The 19990-nt window shown below is 35.4% G+C and overlaps 2 protein-coding genes across 2 annotated transcripts in view; both read right to left on the bottom strand.

The window, feature by feature from the left end:
- Positions 1 to 10062, bottom strand: part of LOC114353534 (proton-coupled amino acid transporter-like protein CG1139) — a gene marked incomplete at its 3' end in the record, with an annotated part of 34679 nt that extends 24617 nt beyond the window's left edge. Inside the window, exons 1-2 of the mRNA XM_028305573.1 lie at positions 9842 to 10062; positions 3156 to 3293 (exon numbers count right to left, since the gene is read on the bottom strand). Coding sequence (XP_028161374.1) covers positions 3156 to 3293; positions 9842 to 9864 — 161 coding nt within the window. The remainder of the gene's footprint in view (positions 1 to 3155; positions 3294 to 9841) is intronic.
- A 6085-nt stretch (positions 10063 to 16147) lies between these two features.
- NGR-A9 (neuropeptide receptor A9) overlaps positions 16148 to 19990 on the bottom strand; it is a 74342-nt gene continuing 70499 nt past the window's right edge. Inside the window, exons 12-13 of the mRNA XM_028305578.1 lie at positions 19740 to 19856; positions 16148 to 16331 (exon numbers count right to left, since the gene is read on the bottom strand). Coding sequence (XP_028161379.1) covers positions 19822 to 19856 — 35 coding nt within the window. The 3' untranslated portion in view covers positions 16148 to 16331; positions 19740 to 19821. The remainder of the gene's footprint in view (positions 16332 to 19739; positions 19857 to 19990) is intronic.

Genomic DNA, 19990 nt, shown 5'->3' with positions numbered 1-19990 from the left:
AGTTGACTAAAAACAACGATTTTAGTGTGATTGCAAGTTCAGCATTAAAGTTTATTTATTCATACCCCTATGGCTGATCCCTTAGTAATAGTTTAGTAGCAACGACACGAACAGAGTGGGCGCCTTTTTGGCAAAAAAGGACAAATACCCAAATAGTTTTTGCGTTCGTATCATTTTTATTCTGCTTACTATGTAAATAGGAATTGTGTGTATTATTTTGGGTAAAATATAGTATCTTATTTTATTCTAATAAAACCGCAACTTTGGTACAGATGGTACAGATTATATATACCCTACGCCTCTTGGCGGGTAATACAATGTTATTAAGGGATCCATTTTAAGCTCTGCGGCAAAACTCCAAGCCGCCTTTTTTGGTTTTTGTAAAAGAGGTTTTACACGGTATTTTTGGATTAGCTGTATTCACACTAGCTTTATTTCATGTTATGCTTTCATTTTAGCACTGCTTAGTAGTGCACTAGCGTTGATTTTGGATTTTACGTTTTTCGGAGTGTCTTAATTTTTTCTACCTACAATATTTAATACGCTTTCTAGTTTCTGAGAATGTCAACACATTCTGCAATATAAAAAGTCATTTAAATTCCATTAAATCAATCCCAATCATATCACTCGAATTCCTCAATAAATTTAAAGGTTTTAACGGCGTGTTCCTTCAAAGGCATAGAATAAAACAGAATTATTAATTGTAAGTAGAGCGTACAAGTAATACATACTAATGAATAAATACATAGTTAGGCTGGATTGCACCACCTAAGTTTTATGGTTAACAGATATTTTCTGTATGGTGTTTGACAGATTTTTGACGTTTGTCAAAGTTAAAGTAAGATGGTGCAACTCAGCCTTAGTGTATTTCCTCGAAAAGAAAAACAAAGTAGCCAAATTGATGTTTCCCAATTTGGGCTCGTTATTTTCGCTTCACGCCAATGTTTCTGCTTGTGTACGGATGTACATTAATATTGTACAATCAAGAACTACATGGGTACCTGTTTTATTCAAGGTTAAATTTTGAAATTAATTATTTTTCATAATAATTATCATCTCAGCCATCTCATTCATTATTTTTACCGGATAAAAACTTGTAAACGAAATATTTCACAGAAAGTATTTGATCCTAATTTATTTTCTTTAAAGATACGAGTGTAGGAGTACTGTTTACAATTACTAGGCAGTTTTTTTTTGCGAAAATTTAGTTTTTAAGTACTTATTGCAGGTATCAGATGTTCTTTTGGACGTTAGGCCGCCGTGAGTTGATCTCATCTGATGTCAGGTATCTGATACAGTCAGATGCTAAAGTTACGACCCTGATGTTACAATTTATAGTTGTTGCAATTCACGAAGGCGAGTGAGCTTTACATGTGTAGTGGCTCGCTACTGTTCGTTTTCCAAAAGTTTTGATAGACACACAAGTAAAGCTCACTTGTCTTCGTGAGTTACAACGTTGCAAGAACTATAACAGCCTACATCCGTCGATTTAATATCTGATACACTAGGTATTGGAACACTTGTTTACTAGAAACGGCTGCTAGTATGTTTTCATATAAGACAATATTGAGTTACAATGCCTACATCAAGTTTATTTACTCCGACACACGTGGTGATTTAACTATTATTGATATTACAAAATTATTGTTATTAAGATAGCCAATGATGGTGTAGCTATAATACATTTATATTACCAGAGTGGAATCAGGGGTAAACTCTGAAAAACCATTTGAGTAATCTGATGTACCAATCTATCAATCATCTTTCTCACTCTCCTGTGGCAGCATTCCATAGCGAGTGAGTGTGATGGATGGATAGACCCATATCTTTCGATATAGTTACACAAAATAGGTTCTCGTTTTCCGGGAATTGGTGGCGTTTTATCTTCTTCTGAATTATGTGTTGAGCAGGATAACCGATCCATCTGATTTATTAATATTTTGTACAGAATAGGCTCAAAAAATATTTCGTGTACATTTATTGAAAACTGGAGGCTGAAAACATTAAATTTTCGGATAGATCCAGTTAATTCCTAATATTAGTACCGTTGGATAGAGCTTGTGAAGTACTTTCAAGATTAGTAATCAGTTTTTCGATATCTTGTATAGTTTAGAAATAACCGAATGAGATCACTTATCGTTTCCACCCTGTATAGTGCTTACAAATCGTCAAATATTTTGCTCTTAAGGAGCCTCTACAACTACATGTCTCATAATCTTTTTACCCTACCAGCGCTCTTGTTATAACTTTAGCATAATTTCAAGAGGCTTTCATTGTACATAATTTCATGACATACCTATAAGGATTAAAGTGTGAAATTAAAAACGGTACGCTGACTTGACTCATTTAAAACGTCTATACTAGTTAATACTGTTAAGACTAGTTAATGAGGGGTGAATAGAGGTAGCTAGACTTTTAATATACCTGTCTCAATTATGACTTGGCTTAGCAAATTATCCTGACACTAAATTCTTTTACACTAAAAAAGGTTTTTTTTTGTTTTAGAGTTTTAAAAAAAAGTTTACTGCGTTTATTTGTTAAAAATTTCTAGCCTTAAAAGTCGTATTTCAAACTAAATTTTGATTAACTTGAAATAATCGAATTGCCTGAGTGGGAATCGAAGCAACAACCTTTTTGCTTCTGTTTTTTAACAAGTGATCGAGTCAATTATGTTAGTGTATTATTAGTATTTTGTGTATCTTTCCCTTTTACATTATTCTGAAGAGTGAAACTTGGCAAGCCTCCCGTTCATGGTTTACATTAATGAAAGTGAGGGCTCTTACACATAAACACGATACGACGTCGCGTCGTATCAGGACGTGTCTGTGTGTTCAAGAGCCCTAATTCAATTTAGCTAGATTCAGACAGCCGTCTGTTACGATTACATAATTTAAGCCGCTAAACTAATTTTGATGTTTTTTGTTATAATTTTGTCTTGTACTAGCGACCCGCCCCTGCACACACACACAGGTACAATATATTATACTTAAAAACCTTCCTCTTGAATCACTGTTACCTAATTAAAAAAACCGCATCAAAATCCGTTGCGTAGTTTTAAAGATCTAAACATACAGGGACAGACAGACAGGAAAACGACTTTGTTTTATAATATGTAGAGATATTGAAGCCTCAAAAAGAACTTATAGAATACTTACGATGTGGGATGTGCCAGTTTTCTGTGCTCAAACGGGTTGTACTCGTAATCCTTTTCGGGTTTGATGTTGTGGATATTGACCAGAGTGATTGTGGACTGCGCCTGCGACGGGGGCTGGCTGTCCTCCATGTTGAGGGCCCTGGGTAAAATATACATTTTCTAACTAATTAATTGTAAGTAAGTAAGTAAACATTTATTTGCTGCACACAAAGTCACATACATAGTTCAACAAGATTACGTAATTCAATATTTAACATGCACATTCAAAATAAAAAACAATTAGAAATGAAATAATGTGAGCAGAGTTGCGGCAGCAAAAGGTCTCCGTCTCAGCATGTGTCACAAGCTAATGCCTGATAATTGGACAAACTTGACCTTCACTGGTTAGGTTAATAATTAGCGGTCACGCTGTAGATCCTGGCTACACAGGAGTTGCAGTGGTGGGAAAGAGAGGTGGGAATAGTCCCGTATTAACTAATTAATTGGCCTCTCCCTAGGTTGTCTAAAGGGATAGCTTCATTGCAATAAGAACGTCTATTCTGTTTTTTCTTTATTGTTTGGTGTTCAATATAGTGTTTTTATTCCTCGTATAAATCCTAGTCCTGTATAATATACCCATACTTGGACTTCTATGGTAAAATTTTGGGTAATAGTCAGGTTAAAATGTAAAAACTAGTAGGTAACACTGGAGTAGCAATGATGGAAAAGGAAGAAGAATAATCGGAAAAAAATACAAATCTTTCTGGGGATCATGTGACAGTTCTAAACAATAATTTTATTTGGCTGCGTTAACCAAAGTGATAGAAGTAAAATAAAGAGGAGCATGATTAAATATTAAGAAATAGCATCATCCTAACCGTAAAACGTTGTATTGTGTAACAATCATCTCCGAAATTGATAACGGCTTTATTGGCGCGCCCGCAATCTCGAGTTGATAAGAAACGAGTGTCAACACCAACTGTTGTAGGGCTTGAAAAGGGAGGGTCTCCTATCGATAAAAGTTATATTATTTACATATTTATGCAATCGTGAACTAAGTGTACCTACTAAAGTATATACCTAACCTAAATGTACATTTTTAGATACCTACTTAAAACTAGCTAGGTATATTAAAAGCAGCAGATAAAATGAGAGAAATGAATATGGTTTCGATAATTATAACGATACTTTTTCATACTAAAATAGGAATAAAAAATTATAATATAAAATTTAAAAAAATAGGTATTCTCAAGCAACTAAGGTTAGTTCTTATAATCCACATGATAGAAGGAATATAAAATCTGTTGATAAAGTGACAGGTAGTTTTTAGATTTATTGCATTACTTTCTGTAATTTCCAGACATGAGTTATCATTGCCCAACAAAATTAAAACAAAAAACAATCATTATTTGCCAAATGTTTGTCTCGAAGCGCTGGTAGGGCAAATAATAATGAGACATGTACAGGTTCCTTAAGAGCATTTGATGATTTGTATTGTAAGTACTAATTTAATTAGTCTACACAAATAAAGATAATTTTGATTTTGATTAACTTCTAATTTAATGTCGATATACTTTGACTGTCGATTACTCGATAACACTGTGAATACACAGCACTTTCCTAGGGCAGCCATAAACGGTTTTATTCCGGTCCCGTCTCCTTAATGTGCTCGGACGTTAATCCGGGGGCACTTAAAAGTAACGGCTGTGTAACGATATGCTGGCGACTTGGCACTGCTGGAGAAACCTCGCCCTGATATGTCAATCAAAGTGGAAATAATTAGCTAGCTAAATACAGTTGTATCTCCAACTAGATGGACTGACGACCGGTCTTACTAGTATGAATCATCATCATCATCATCATCATCATCATTTCAGCCACAGGACGTCCACTGCTGAACATAGGCCTCCCCCAATGACTTCCACATCGCACGGTTGGTAGCGGCCTGCATCCAGCGCCTTCCCGCTACCTTTATCAGGTCGTCGGTCCACCTTGTGGGTGGACGTCCCACGCTGCGTTTTCCGGTACGTGGCCTCCATTCCAGAACCTTGCTGCCCCATCGGCCGTCAGTTCTGCGTACTATGTGCCCTGCCCACTGCCACTTCAGCTTGCTGATCCGTCGGGCTAGTATGAATGATACGATACAATTTTCAATCGTTCCAGGCAAATGATGTCATTTGCTGGATAAAAGCGTCCCTCAAGGATTTCTACGGCGACCGCTCCTGCGCTGCCTACATCTAGGTGCTTCCCGCAACATTCACCTTGTAGAAGGCCTGCCCACGCAGATATCATTTTATTTCGTGGAATTACGTCGATTCCAGACGATAAATAAGACCATTTATTATGTCGATAAGATAAGATTTCATGATTGCGTAGGTGAAGGTTGCGAGAAGAACCTAGATGCAGGCTGCGTGGGATTAGTCGTAAAAAATCCTTTAGTTTTTTTTTATCCACAACGAGGAAGCTCTTGGCCTGTATCTCACCTGATGGTAGGTAAGTGATGATCAGGCCGAAGTTTGTCCAGCAGTGGACGTCGCGATGACGAAATAACCTTTCACTTAAAAAAATGTCTGCTCGACGCTTTTGAACGTTATAGTAGTCCAGTACGTTAAGCACCAAGCCATTCGGTTGCACCAATGTCTTAAAAACCAGGATAAGTAATCAAAATCAATATGTACCGTCAGTTTTCTAAATAAAACTTGACATCTAAACATTTCATTATGATTTCCCTTGAGGTTCCCTCCCTGCAGTGTAGAATATCGTACGAGAGTGCATTGGTGTTGCTATGTGGGTAAAAATACCCTGCATTCTACAGGACTTCTTGGCAGGAAGGTAAAGTTTGTTGCCATGTGGCAATTTCACCTTATTTTTTGATAAGCTGAATATAAAGGTGAAAAAATGTGGATTGATTAACCATCATTCATTATGTAAACCATTGGATTTATTCGATATTTTAATATCAATATTAACTTGAGAGTGACGAATTCGAGTAAAGCAAAACAATAATGAAAGAAAAAACATCTGGTGCGCTTCCTGCTGATGATTATTGAGTTATTCTCGAAATTACACCATTGGGAAACAAAATGGAACTTCTTTCCAGATTCCTCCTACTTCCCTTCTAATTAAAAAAAGCATAGCTATCGACTGTGAGAAAATAAGTTGATAACAAATTAAGTCAATCAATGGGCACAAAATTAAAATTACAAGCGAAAAATATTACAATTCCCAGAGTTTTCGTCAGGGCTAGTCAAGATTGCTTTAAACTTAAATTGATCTCGTTGGATCTTGTATACGACACATAAGGAGTATTCATAAGTTCTACGAGCTCATTATTTTGCAAGAAAATAACATCATTAAGCTCCCTTTTTAGCCATACCTTGTAATTAACGAGCAAGTGTATCCATAAAAACTGTTTGAAAGCAGCCGTGTTGACTAAAGAGCTTGCTCACTAGCGCAACTATCTGCATGCGATAAAATTTTACTGCAAATGGTGCGAATTTAATATTGCGAAATGTAAAAACTGATGGGATTGTGAATATTGCTTTCGAAACAGATCGTAACAGATTGTGTCTGGTAGGTATCCAAAATAAAACAAAATCTCGTGCAAAATTTAAATATTAGAAAAGATACAAATAGGCAAATAGGCATTTATCTAATTTATGTGTCTGAGGTGACCAAATCTCTAGAAATCTTTAGCTCAGATGACAATAATTAATAGTCAAACTCAAAACTCAACTCAAAAAGCATTGATAATATTATTATTATCTAGAAAAAACCCGCTGATTTAGGATAGTAAGTCTATATCTATTTAGACTATAGTAGAATTTTTCACTAAAACCTTTTTTCATAAACAACAAAATGCTATGTTATTGCACCTATGCCCTTATAAACTACTTTTTTCTTTCTAATTACTTTTTATTTTTACAGTGACTGTCACTACATTTTTCCTATTTCTAGCACTTAAAACTTGTGTGCAAGATACCTTAGATCTTAATAGAGATCTGCTTAGAATATTCATAAGATCTGGGAATTTGTTAGCCTTGCCAGCATTGAATTCAGTTTCAAAGGAATTTAATCAACATCCTGCAACAAACTAGTTTGTAGTTGGTACGAGTAATACTATCTCCGCGTTTCTCGCATTTGTATAGTTTGCTACTTGGGAGTTACCAACTTCGTCATTGTGGTTAAGTAAAGCCGGTGATACACGTGCAAATTAAACAGAAATACTTGTGTGCTCCTTAACGGAATGTGCAAGCAACTGGCGCAATGTGGATCCATTTAAATGCTATTTGCTTCCTTATTTGCCTCGAGGCTGACAATAGTGACTTTATTTCTTGCGCTGCTTCTTCTCAGCACTGGCCCACTTATTGTCCTGAAGCAGTGGTAGGGTTAATACTAGGACGTGTAGAAGTCCTTTTTAAAGCCTATTTTAGAAATAAATGAGTTTTATGAGTTTTTATGAGTTCTATTTCCAACTAAAAAAAAAATTGACTTGTATAGAAACAAGCAGGCCGCCATCAACCGGTCATTGTGGAAATCATTCTTATTTCTTAATGGTTTTCGGTTGGAGAATGCTGTTTTTGTTACGATATGAATAACTAAGGATAAATAGGTAATTTTAACGTGAGAATGTTGCCATATTCAAAACTCAATTTGCACAATATCGTCAGATTGCTGTTTTTACTTACTTGATAGTCAAATGTTGTACGATCTACGCGCTTGCCAGATACAGATATGCCAGTGAACGTATCATCATCATCATCATCATTTCAGCCATAGGACGTCCACTGCTGAACATAGGCTTTCCCCAATTAACGTATACCAGAGTAAATAATGCGTATATTTAGGCACAATGGCAGTTGGTGGCTGCTGTAAGGAATTAGTATGCAAAATGTACCTACCAGTTACTGGATGTGTATCACCGCCTTTATAATAATATTAAGTCAACACAGTATTCAACAAAACTTCGTGAGTTGATAAAACATTGTTATTAAAGCACAAAAAACTAAGCTGATTGAAATCTCTAAATAAACGAGTAAACAGCACGGACATCGAAAATTAATGGTTGTTAGATCTATTTTTAGGTACAAATAATTATATTACATTTACCTTATGGTGTTATGGTTATTACCACTACGTCAAACACATTCGTAAAAATAAAGTGTCTAGTCTACTTTGTAGGTAGGTAGTACTTTCATATTTCCATTCAGGCATATAAAATTAGATTTTTTTTTGTGTAAGCCTACATAACGTGTACTTGCGTGTGATATTTTTAGGTTCATTATAAATACAGTCCATTTATCATAGGGCTAGACGAGTACCTAAATTTTTTGAAATAAAATACTTTATCGATGGTTCAGTCACGTTCAGTTTTTTGCTTTTAAAAATAGAACTGAGGAGTTGTTAAGTACCTATGTCGCATCACAGACGCATAGGTGTGAAATCGCAGGTGTGTAAAACAGCCTTCCTCTAAATCACGTACAAGACAATATGATCTATATTCCACTACGCATAGAGATCAAGATTCAAGGCGTCTTGCAATTGCACTATTATACATACAGTTAACAGCACATCAGACTGTACATTTCTGTGGCAAAATCGACCCTATTTCAACTACTTAAGAGCTTGATGTACCGTCGTTTGTTTGGTGACACTACGCTTCTTTGAAGTAGCGGGTGGTAGCAGCGACGTTCCCCTTCCTGCAATTTTCTACATTCTCCACTTTTTAAGTGCCCTTGATGTTAAATTGTTACTTATTTTGTTTGAAAGGCATCTCATTATTTAATGCGAGGAATTGTTCAGCATTTTCGTCAAGGAAATGTTTAACTCAGAATTTTCTGCCTCGAAATATAATATAATCTTATGTAAATCACGTTTTATTACTTGTATTTACATACTTAACAGTATAATTACCATGAATTTAAATGTATAGGCTCAACAACCGATAATAGTTCTGTTCATTTAACTAAATTGTTTGTCAGTAACGTTCTAAGTCCTAACAAGTATTTGAAATATCTTTCAGTACTCACTCGTAGACACAAAATTCCTTTTGTTTGAAAACTGTTTCACAACACCACTTGTTTGCTATGGAAGTAGATAGTAAACTGTCTGGAGATTCTGAAAGGTTATTTTGGCTATGTTCTCAGAAAGTGCTTGACAAAACAATATCATAAAAGATTGCAGAGATTTCAATAGAGAAAACAAATAAAGAAAATATTATTATTTCATTTTCTTGTTAGTTGAAATTGTTAAACATTGTAAAATACTCGAATAGGTACTTACTCGTACAACACTTAAAACTACATTATTTCATTCATCATTACCTTGATAAGAAATTATACTATTGTTTACCTAATACTAGTAACGTCTCTATTTTATAACCTTTAAATTAGACATTTTATTACATTCTATGTGCCTCTGTATTCAAAATACTAAAATTAACAAGATTAGCAAAATTCTTCTAGTCTTAATAATTGGTTAAAAGGCGCATTTTATCTTGATTTCTCGTTGAAAATCTTAATTTTATTTTCGTTTAGCACGCGATGAAATCGTCCATTTCATTTCAAATTTTGTAACATTAATTTATTGTACAAATAATTCGATGATTGAAATCGCAATCACCTTCATCTCCCATTTAAACTTACAAAATCAACTAAATATTCATTACGTTCCAAATCACTACAAAAAAGCATGGACTAATCCACCTACCTCATTTTGTTTTCCGGCTTCATAGTTTCCACACACTGTAAACTCCACTTTATTATGTTGTCACAAAGGCACAATGTTGTCCGGATGCAGCGACCATTATTTCTGTGGCGTCAATTTGCACGGGACCGACGAATTGAAGCAAGGAACGTCTGTTATCTTCTGAACGCAATCGTAAAACTAGATTTTCATTACGATGTGCAGTGACCACGCGACTGACCGGACCAGTACGAGATGTGAAAATACCGCCAATATTTTTTAAAAACTTTGTTATCTCGTTCAACTAGTTCAATGAACGTGAAAATACCGTCACTATTTGAAAGTTATGTAAGTAGTTTGAGGTAAATAAAGGAACAATTTGTTATAATTTAATACCCTGTTTATTTTTTTTGGTCTTCACATTCACCATTCTCTTGTGTAGTTTACAGAATATTTAAATACTTACTCAACTATTCCAACCAACGCTACTTCGTACAAAGTCACATAGGCTGGTTTTAGAGTTTATAATCTAAAGCTCATATACGTTTTACCTGTTTATTTCTTTCATATTAGTTATTACCTGTTTTCACACAGATAAGTATATTTAGTAATTGGAAGTACCTGATACTTACCTAACTGGTATTAATATTAGTTATCACAGATATCAAATTAATACTGTTTTGAATTTATTTATTATGTTAGATTTTGAAACAAAGTGACGCTTCAGTTAGCTAATTAATCATAAAACAATTTATCGGTTTTAATTATTATTATAATATTATACCAAAGCACCATTTTCCAATCAGAAATTCCATAAAGTTATTCGCAGAATTGCTAATAGAGCTTTTTGGTAAAATTATAACTATTATATTGCTCAATTGAATATATAATTTAACCTGTTGTTAGAGTTTACAAAAGCGTGGATATTCTAGCTCTTAAGATAAACTAGATTAGGCTTATCGTTTTCATATTTCTTACTTAACGGAGAACTTATCTTGTTACTGAATTTTATGCATTTGGACTGTTACAGAGAACTGAAGAAGGAGGTGGTATTGTATTCGATTTTTAATTTGAAAAAAGATAGTCTAAGTCAGTGGTTCCCAAAGTTGTCTGGGCTACGACTCATCAAATACAAGTTCCCAAACTCGGGACTCACCTATAGGATAATTAGCCGATAACAATATACCTAAATAAAGGACTTTTTAAATTACAATCCGTCCAGGCGGCTGACAGTCGCTCGCTGCCCGGCGCTGCAGCGGTTAGATCGGTAGGGTGGTCTGTCGTTCTACAGGCAGGGCCCACTCAATGTTTGCTCGCGACCCACCACTGGGTCGCGACCCATAGTTTGGGAAACCCTGGTCTAAGTATAATAATAATCTATACTAATAATTAAAAATGTGACACGCGCAAACCACTGAATCGATTTAGATAAAATTTGTTGGTTTGAAAGCCAGGGAAATCATAGGAAAGGTTTTTCTCGGTTTCTTGAAGTGGAACACATGCGCGTTTAAGTCTTTCTGTGATAGACCAAACACGCGAGTGAAGGTCTAGACCAGGGGTTCCCAAACTTATTTGAGACGCGCCCCCTTTAGACAATTCCAAAAATTCCGCGTCCCTCCTCCTCCAGTCAAAATTATTTATTGGTCGTATCGAGCAGTCAGTAGGCTGGAATGCATTCTCTCAGCGGTCGCAGATTTTTATACTTAAGTAAACAGATGGTCCGCGCCCCCCTTTAAAGGTCCCCCTACTTTGGGAACCAATGGTCTAGCTAGACTCTAGAGCGAACGATCGAACTTGGGACAAAGCCCAGAGGATACTCACGCAACGACAATATTAAAAAAATGCATACGCAAAATTAATTTACTTGACTGAATCTGAAACTTCCTTTAGGTCAATCAAGACATCATTTAGCTCAATAATTTAAGGCGTCATAAGCATCATTATTGTTTGTTGTTTCAAAACTGCAAATATAAAGTCCCAAGATCATGAGCCAGTGTGGTCACTCTAGCGTAAACAGGTAAATACCAGATAACTGCGCTCTAAGCCGCGGGTCGCGTGCGCACCTCATGTGTGACTGCGATGCACTTATTGATAAAGTTTTTACCGCCGCATTTAATGCATCATTTTCTAATATTAAGAGGTAAACAGCTTCGAGGTAAAATATTAGGTTATTAACTTCATTTATTGCAATATAATTTAAATAAAATCTGTGCAGGTAGTTTTAAGTTTAAATATTTTTACAAATTGTGTAATTAATTTTAAAAGCGGGAAGCACCTGGATGCGGGTAGGACCGGTCATTGTAGAAATTCTTGGGGGAGGCCTTTGATCAGTAGTTGAAGTCATTCATCTGAACGAACGAATATGATGTAATAAAATGGTTATCTGACTAATGCGTTGAGGCGTGGGAAAAATATCTACCTTTAAAATTACCCTACCTTACCCTGACAGTAAGGCTGGTTTTAGTGTCACGCGGACTGTCAGTGGTGAGTGACTGAGTTTGTTGCGGCGCTTCTTCTCAGCACTTGCCAAATGTTGGTCTCGAAACGCTGGTAGGGTTAAAAGATTATGTGAAGGCTCCTTAAGAGCAAAACTTTAAAGTTTTTTTCTATTAATCTATTAAATTTTGTTTTAATATTTGACGATTTGTAAGCACAATTTTTTTAATAGTCCATGCAAAATTAAAGGAACTTTGACTTTGAACTATATCCCTATTATCGCTCAGCTACGCGTCCCAAGCCTCGCACTACAAGTCATCCAAAGTTCGTGTGAATTGAATCCCGGATAATTTGTTACCGGGTCCGCAGAGATTGCTCCGGAATCCGGGTGTCTTCCACTTTGCTGACAACTGTGCACGACGTACTTTATTGAGTTCTTTTGTTTCATTTTGCGAATTGTCAGAACCAGGGAAAATTCTGATTGGATGTTTCACAGCACTCGGAGAAAAAACTTGACGTCTTTTGTTTATTACCAAAATGTACTCGTAACTATTTCTACACTACTTACTATACAATTTAATTGCAAAATCTATTAGTACCTACCTACCACCACCTATTATAATCCATTAGATTTTTAGTGGCCTAAAGTGGCCTTATTACAGAAAAGTTAAACACACGTTAAACATTTTCATACCAAAATATGACAACTTAAACAAGTTCAACGGGCGTTTAACTTTTTGTAATAAGCGTCGAAGAATTTCTGGTTTAGGCATAGGTTTAGGAGTGATTTACCAACAATAGTGTTCAATACATACGTACCTCTGAAAAAATGTGACGGTTAGGTGTCCAGTTAGGTCCAATGATTTTGAAATTTGTATCCAGCTTCCCGGAACTGACAAAGAAAAATAAATAAAATTAAATTAAAAAAAAAAACTTTCCTTTCACTCAAAACCTAAGCAAAAATCGCTTACGGATTATAGCTGTAGTTCCTATACTACGAATTATGTTACTAAAATCATATTTATTTTGGATTATACCTACCTGCACGGTCCTAATTTATTAAGGTTGTTCAAGGCTGGCGGTTAAACCGCCACCCCTACTTAAGTAAGTCCAGAAGCTAAATAAATACTCATTAAGTCCGTACCTACATAATTACTAGTTACTTTCATGTCCCTATTTACTGAATAACATCTCTTAGTTCAAGGAAATAGTTCCTACATAAATTGACCATTTACTTACATACAGTATGATTACAGGGCTCTCGTCGTATACCTAAGTAAATATTATTATAGTAACATCAAAACGTTTTAATAATGTCAAGATAATCATAAATAACTTGGTATTTTTAGGTTATTGACCTGTAAAGATAGTAGAAGTTGGTAAACACAAATAAATAAAAAAAATACTCTGTTATTTTAACGCAGACTCGAGTCTACGTTTTTTATGGTTTTATAAAGACATCCCATAAAGATATTTAATTTAGTAAAGCATGTACCACATAATATAACATACCCTTAGAAGACCTACGTGTTAGTTGTTAGAGAAAAAATACTTTAAGGTTCGGTCAAACCCACGCGATCAGCCTGCGTGCGCGATGGCGATGGAGATCAATGCGTTTTATGTTATGTCTGATCGCCATCATGCACGCCGGCTGCACGCTTTGGTTTGGTCGGACCATAATCTGTTTAAACCTTATTTTGTCGGTAAATTGTTTTTAACTATTTAGTGCTAGTTTCAAACAGTGTGTAATTACAGACACAGTAATTTAAGTAATAGGTAACTTAGGAGAAAACACAGCAATGTAACATAATTTATGTGTACTGTATATTATTATTTTACTTAGGTATTTACTTTATGATGTCACACTGTAATAGATCATTCTAATTTATTTATTTCAATTAGGGAAGGATTAATGTATGTTTGCGAGCACGTGCAAAAAACAGATGACGTGCAGAAATTCACGCGAGTATAGCCGCGGGCAAAGCTAGTATGAGATTTAATTTGACTATTAGATTGCATTAAGTTATGTTTAACTACGAGTACATACGTCTCTGAAAAAGTTGATGAATCTTTTTCTTGTGTTCTTCGTGCTCCGTATCTAAATCTGATAACGAACAGGCAATAAAAACAAGATAATGGGGATGTTGCCTGGGTCAAAAAGCAAGAGTTTTAATTAGTCCGTCAGTTAATTTATAAAAAAATACTCTACACGTATTTTTCACTTTTTCAAACTAATGAAAATTTAAAGAGATAAAGCGCCCCAAAGTTCATAAGAAGAGGCCCGTGACGTCAACGCTTGCTTAAAAATGCCGCACGTTGTGACGTCGTGCGCAACTTCAACGCACCATAACTATGTAATTATATGTTAGATTGACAAATAAAAATATATGTGTCCAATATTTTTTGATATTAAACATTACGGACTAAAAAAATTTTTTTAGGCAACTAGCCTATTAACACATCTTTATTAGTTAAAAACGGCAACACACACGTTTCGTATTTTACAATGTTTAACCACACTTTTACACATCCCACAATCTGCCTTCTCACTGAACTATTAAGGCACCAGTGGACTTCTCAGGCTGATGGCAATACAGAAAATTAATTTAATTGAATTTATAAAAAAAATTAGAACATGTTTATATTTCATTGCAAAAGACTTGATTTCTTCCATTGATGATTTATAGACTGAAATATTGTCAGGAGAACAAAGACTTAGCCAAGCCTGGTTCACATCTTGAGGTGGTACTTACATAAAATCTCATTTTTAATTGATAACAATTCGCTTAGTTCCACAATAAACTAACTATTTACACATTTACTTTATTTATACATCTCACAAGCTTTAAATAGTAAGGAAAACCGTTAAAGTGAGTAAATTGAACATTTCAACATCGATTGACGAAATTTTACGGGGCAAGAATAATTTACTTAAAGGTAGGACCATAAAATTGGGCCAATAATGAAGATTGAAGAAGGAGTCTTTAGGAAACCTTTTATTTACAAGTTTTTGATTACCCTGTAAAAGTGTACGAGAAAATTCGATTCTGGCCTATTGGATTATAAAATAAACAGTTTTTAATAGACTTTACTTTCAACACAGCTTAGTACACCAGTGCCTAAATTACCGAAGGAAAATTCGCAATAAGTAGGCAGTGGTTACAATATAAAACGTAATAATTTAAATATTCACTTAAACAAACATAAAAGTAAAGATTATGATGTCACATGATAACATTGAAAAAAGTACAACAATATTTACATAATAAGTAATCACTCTGTACACGCAGTCGTACCGCCTCACGCATTATAAAACAAACTTTATTTCCCCTACTTTTAAAACTTAAATAACAATAATTAACCACGAAACTGCTCCGAAACATTAAAGCACCACAAACTTTGGCAGCAGTCGACGGCTACGCGAACAAACCGACAAAGTAAAAAAACACTGAAGTCCAATTCTCTGTTCGTATACTTCACAAATTTTAATGTCAGTAGTCGTTTAAAGCTCGTTGCACGTGTCTCTTAAAACTAGAAAGTCTGGTATCTTTTCGTACTCAGCTCTGGGTCGCCGGTCGCACTGTATTTCACGTAAAAGCGCTGCAGGTTTCGTGCTTGCCATTTTTAGATCGCATTCGGTCATTTTATTGGAACGCGGAGAATTTTTATGCTCAAAGGCTTTTAAGGATAATTACTTACTGTAAATTAAAAATGGTGAGTGAAAAAACCCAATAATTAAGAATTAATAGCATAGTCAGCCACAAAAGATACTTTTTTAATGAAAAATTCAGCTCCGAAGCAGAGCTAAATAATACTTTGTACACTCTGAAAGCCTCATTTTTAATCTTTTTTTAATTTTCTTCATATTACAAGTTCAATAACAACATAAAGATAGGCAGTGCTTACAGCGCAAAGGTATTATTCTATGTATTTGCCTGCAGCGCTCTTAAGTGAGTCTAATATGGTCCCAAACACTTCACTCATAGAGTGGTTGTGTCGGCGTAGTTCCTTTGGTCCCGGCCCGCGCCCAGGTGATGCGATACAGGAACTGGCTTCCTTCTTCGCCTGTTTCTATCACCTGTCAACAATACGATAGGTATAAATAAAACTGTTATTTGAGTGAAAAGCAAATAAATATGAATGAAAATCATGAAGATGAAATAATTAAAGTAAACAAAGAAAAAAAGAAAGGAAGAACGAAAAAAATGAGTGTACTTAGTTCAAAACCATGAGATCTTCTGGTACAGCTAATTTGGTGCTCCTGGGCTTACACATTTCTAAAAAAAATCAGAACCAAAATTATTTGAACAACCAAATAAGAAAGCATTTGAAAACCAATATAAATAAAAAAAAAAACGAACCGAATTGAAAATCTCTTCCTTTTGTTGAAGTCGGTTAAAAATGACTCGAGCCTCATCAAAGAAAGCGTAAGACCTATAAAAACACTAAAATACGTAGATTTTTGTAATGTTATTCCACTGCCACTGACACGTTATCTCCAGATATGAAAATCAATTCCGTATTTCCGCTGGAATGCATAGCAATACCAAAAACAGACCACGTTCCATACGCACGGACTAGCCCCATTAATAGTGCTCCTTATGCCCGAGGGCAAAAGTTTATCCCCTTCAGTTATTCGACAAGTCACGTAACTGTTACCAATTTAGCTACGAATATTCTTTTTGCAAACTTCGCTACGGCATAGGTAAACCATAGTTATGTTTATGTTTATGGTAGAATTGTGTAGAATGACGACACACCGTAATAAAATCAGTTTGGCACAACCAGCACACAATACTCGTACACTACCACAGAAGACCCAATTAGTTGTTAATTTAGTGCCTTTAAAAATAATGTAAGACATTGATTATTTCAATTCAAAAGTGTCATCATAGCTTGTCTTTGGCATACAAAATCACAAACAAAACAGCGTTTTTAGCCTAGGGGCAGATCACCGTATTTGACGATTTGCAAGTACTAATTTAATTAGTCTAAACAAATAAAGAAAATTTTGATTTTGATTTGATTTTGACCTGATAAAAGTAGCAGGAAGGCGCTGGATGCAGGCCACTACCAACCGTGCGATGTGGAAGTCATTGGGGGAGGCCTATGTTCAGCAGTGGACGACGACGTGGATCGGGCTGTTGATCAGTATGGAGATAATGAAAGTGCGCACATTACACCGATTTGGTATCGTCCGATTCTTCATTCAAATTAGAATCGGGCCCAACTATAAGTCGGTGGTCTGCGCCTAGGCTTACAGCTTCTAAAAACTAAGTCAGTTGACTGGTGGTATCAATTAGCCTTTATTATTCCAATTAACCAGATAAAACAGAAGCAGACAAAAATATTGTATGCAGTTCAACAGAGTTCAACGTACAATTTGTAAGTAACAAGATTTAAGAGTGACATTTTACATACATACATACACTCCCACTTTAGTTCATTTCGCTCCCTACTCTCGTACCGCACATCTTCTCAAAATTTAATTTCCTGCTCGCAAAATTCAATTGTATTGTAAGATGTAAGGACATGACTTTATTAAAAAAACGTTTTATTTTACTTCTCTCACATAAAAAAGGATTAACGAGTTCATGTTATTGAATAGGGAGACCGAGGTGAGTTGTAACAGGAGAGAGTTGTTGTGACACTGTCGAATTTTTGGAACTTGCTACTAGCTTGTAAAAGTGCGCGTTTTTAGGGTTCCGTAGTTCTGACAAGGAACCCTTATAGTTTCGATATGTCTGTCTGTCTGTCTGTCCGAGGTTTGTAATTAATCACGCCGACAAAACGGTAGAATAAAATTTTGTAAAAAAATTACATGTAAAGTGGGGATGAATTTTTTTTTATTCTTCTACCCCATCGTGTGGGGTATCGTTGGATAGGTTTTTTAAAAATGGCTTAGGGGTTTCTAAGACTATTTACGATTTAGGTATCCGTTTGCAAATTGTTAAAGTTTAAAGTGCCAATTTTTGTTCGAGTAGGGCGTCCCCCCCCCCTCTAAAAACTAAAATGATGACTTGAAAAATCTGAAAAAATTCATGATAATAATGCTTTTTATGAACTTTCAAGGAAACTATAACGGTTAATATCAGTTAGTTTAAGAGTAATAGTCGTTTTACTTAGATGAAGTAATTTTTGCTTCTGAAATATATTGTGGTAACGAAGGACAACTACGGAATCCTACACTGCGCGACACGCACTTGGCCGGTTTTTTATTTAGTTCAAGTTTAGAGTTAAAAAATGCGCGTGGTTGCGATACTGCGCGAGCTGATAGATAAATAATAGGTTTCCAAAAATTGACACTGTCACAGCTCTCCTGATACAACTGACTCCTCTAGAATGAAAATGGCTGCGTTGGAAAGATAAAAATGTATATTTATTACAATGCAATGCAATTTTTCTGTATTCCAGGATGGTACAGGTTGGATTGCGTTTATACCAGAAGGAAATGTAAAATGTTTCCTCAATTTTCAGTGCAATTTCTCGGTAAGGTTCAAGTATGTGAGTATTGTGTTGGATATTTTTGTGTATTGTATTGGTAAATCATCCTGTATATTTAACTCATACAAAAATGTTACATGAGACCCGTGTCGATATGATGAAGAATAGTGATGATAATGCTATTATTGTAACTAGAATAAGTATTTTGAAGAAGCAATAAAGGACTTTATTATTATTATTTTGAGTTGTTTTAAATTCTCAGCATTTTATGTTATCCACGGGTCGAGACCAAGTGGATAGCATTGATATGATGTTTAATTTAGTACTCATTACATGTGGAGCGCGCGTCAGCTAAAAATTTTCGGGTGATTCGGCATGAATTTAAAATAACAGCTTTCTGCATTAAGTGATATGAGTTGCTTTTTAATTTGAGGATGTCCAGGTTCTTTATTAAGGATTTGGGTATTACGCCTGTTGTTGATAGTACCACAGAATAATAATAAGTACTACGTACAGAAGTTTTACTTCGCTAAGGTATTTAAAAAAATGTATGCTCAATGTCATTAACAATATGGTGTAATTTAGCCTGTCTCAAGAGTCAAGCACCATTTTTTTGACAAACGTCAGTGATCGGCACTGCGCCGAAGCTATAGGGCTGACTTCGGTAAAATGATGTGACGTGAGGTGCCAAACTGCGGAAAATGGCGGAGGAAATACGTGATTTAGCATGAATTATCATGAATAATATTAACTACTTATTTACCTCTCAGTGTCTTGAGGCAACTTAAAAAAGTACATTCTGTGTTTTTATTATTATTTAGGCACTTAAATACTGCACAGTATTTAGTAGGTTCCTACACCATTTTCTTTATTTTCTTCCATCATACACAAGAATACGCGTGCGTGAGTCAATGTTCGCTCGTATGTGAGGTCTTGTCGAATAGTATCCTGTAGGTGGGCCATCGTGCGTGTTTTGTTTTCGATATAAACTCGCGGAGATGAACAGGCCTGGTAGTACTATTATTATTATAAAATAGCTGACCTGTGTAACGGGGCGCAGCACGACGGGCGCCGGCAGTGCGGGGTGCCCGCTGCTTCCCAAAGCAGTACTTTGCGAGCCGCTGCTAAACACAATCCTCTCCTTCCAGCCCATCCAGCTCTGCGAATGAATAAATATATTAGGGAACTACCCAAAAAATATACAGGGTGGAATTTTGTAATGCCACCTGGAGAGAATGTACTCTTAATACTGTAGATAGAAAATTTTGCTGAAAGAAAACATTCCTTTATTTT

Source organism: Ostrinia furnacalis, unplaced genomic scaffold, assembly GCF_004193835.3.
Source record: "Ostrinia furnacalis isolate ACB-3 unplaced genomic scaffold, ASM419383v2 OfSCF1734, whole genome shotgun sequence".
Taxonomy (NCBI): domain Eukaryota; kingdom Metazoa; phylum Arthropoda; class Insecta; order Lepidoptera; family Crambidae; genus Ostrinia; species Ostrinia furnacalis.
The sequence above is the reverse complement of the archived record's forward strand: the minus strand, read 5'-3'. Positions and strand labels throughout refer to the sequence as shown.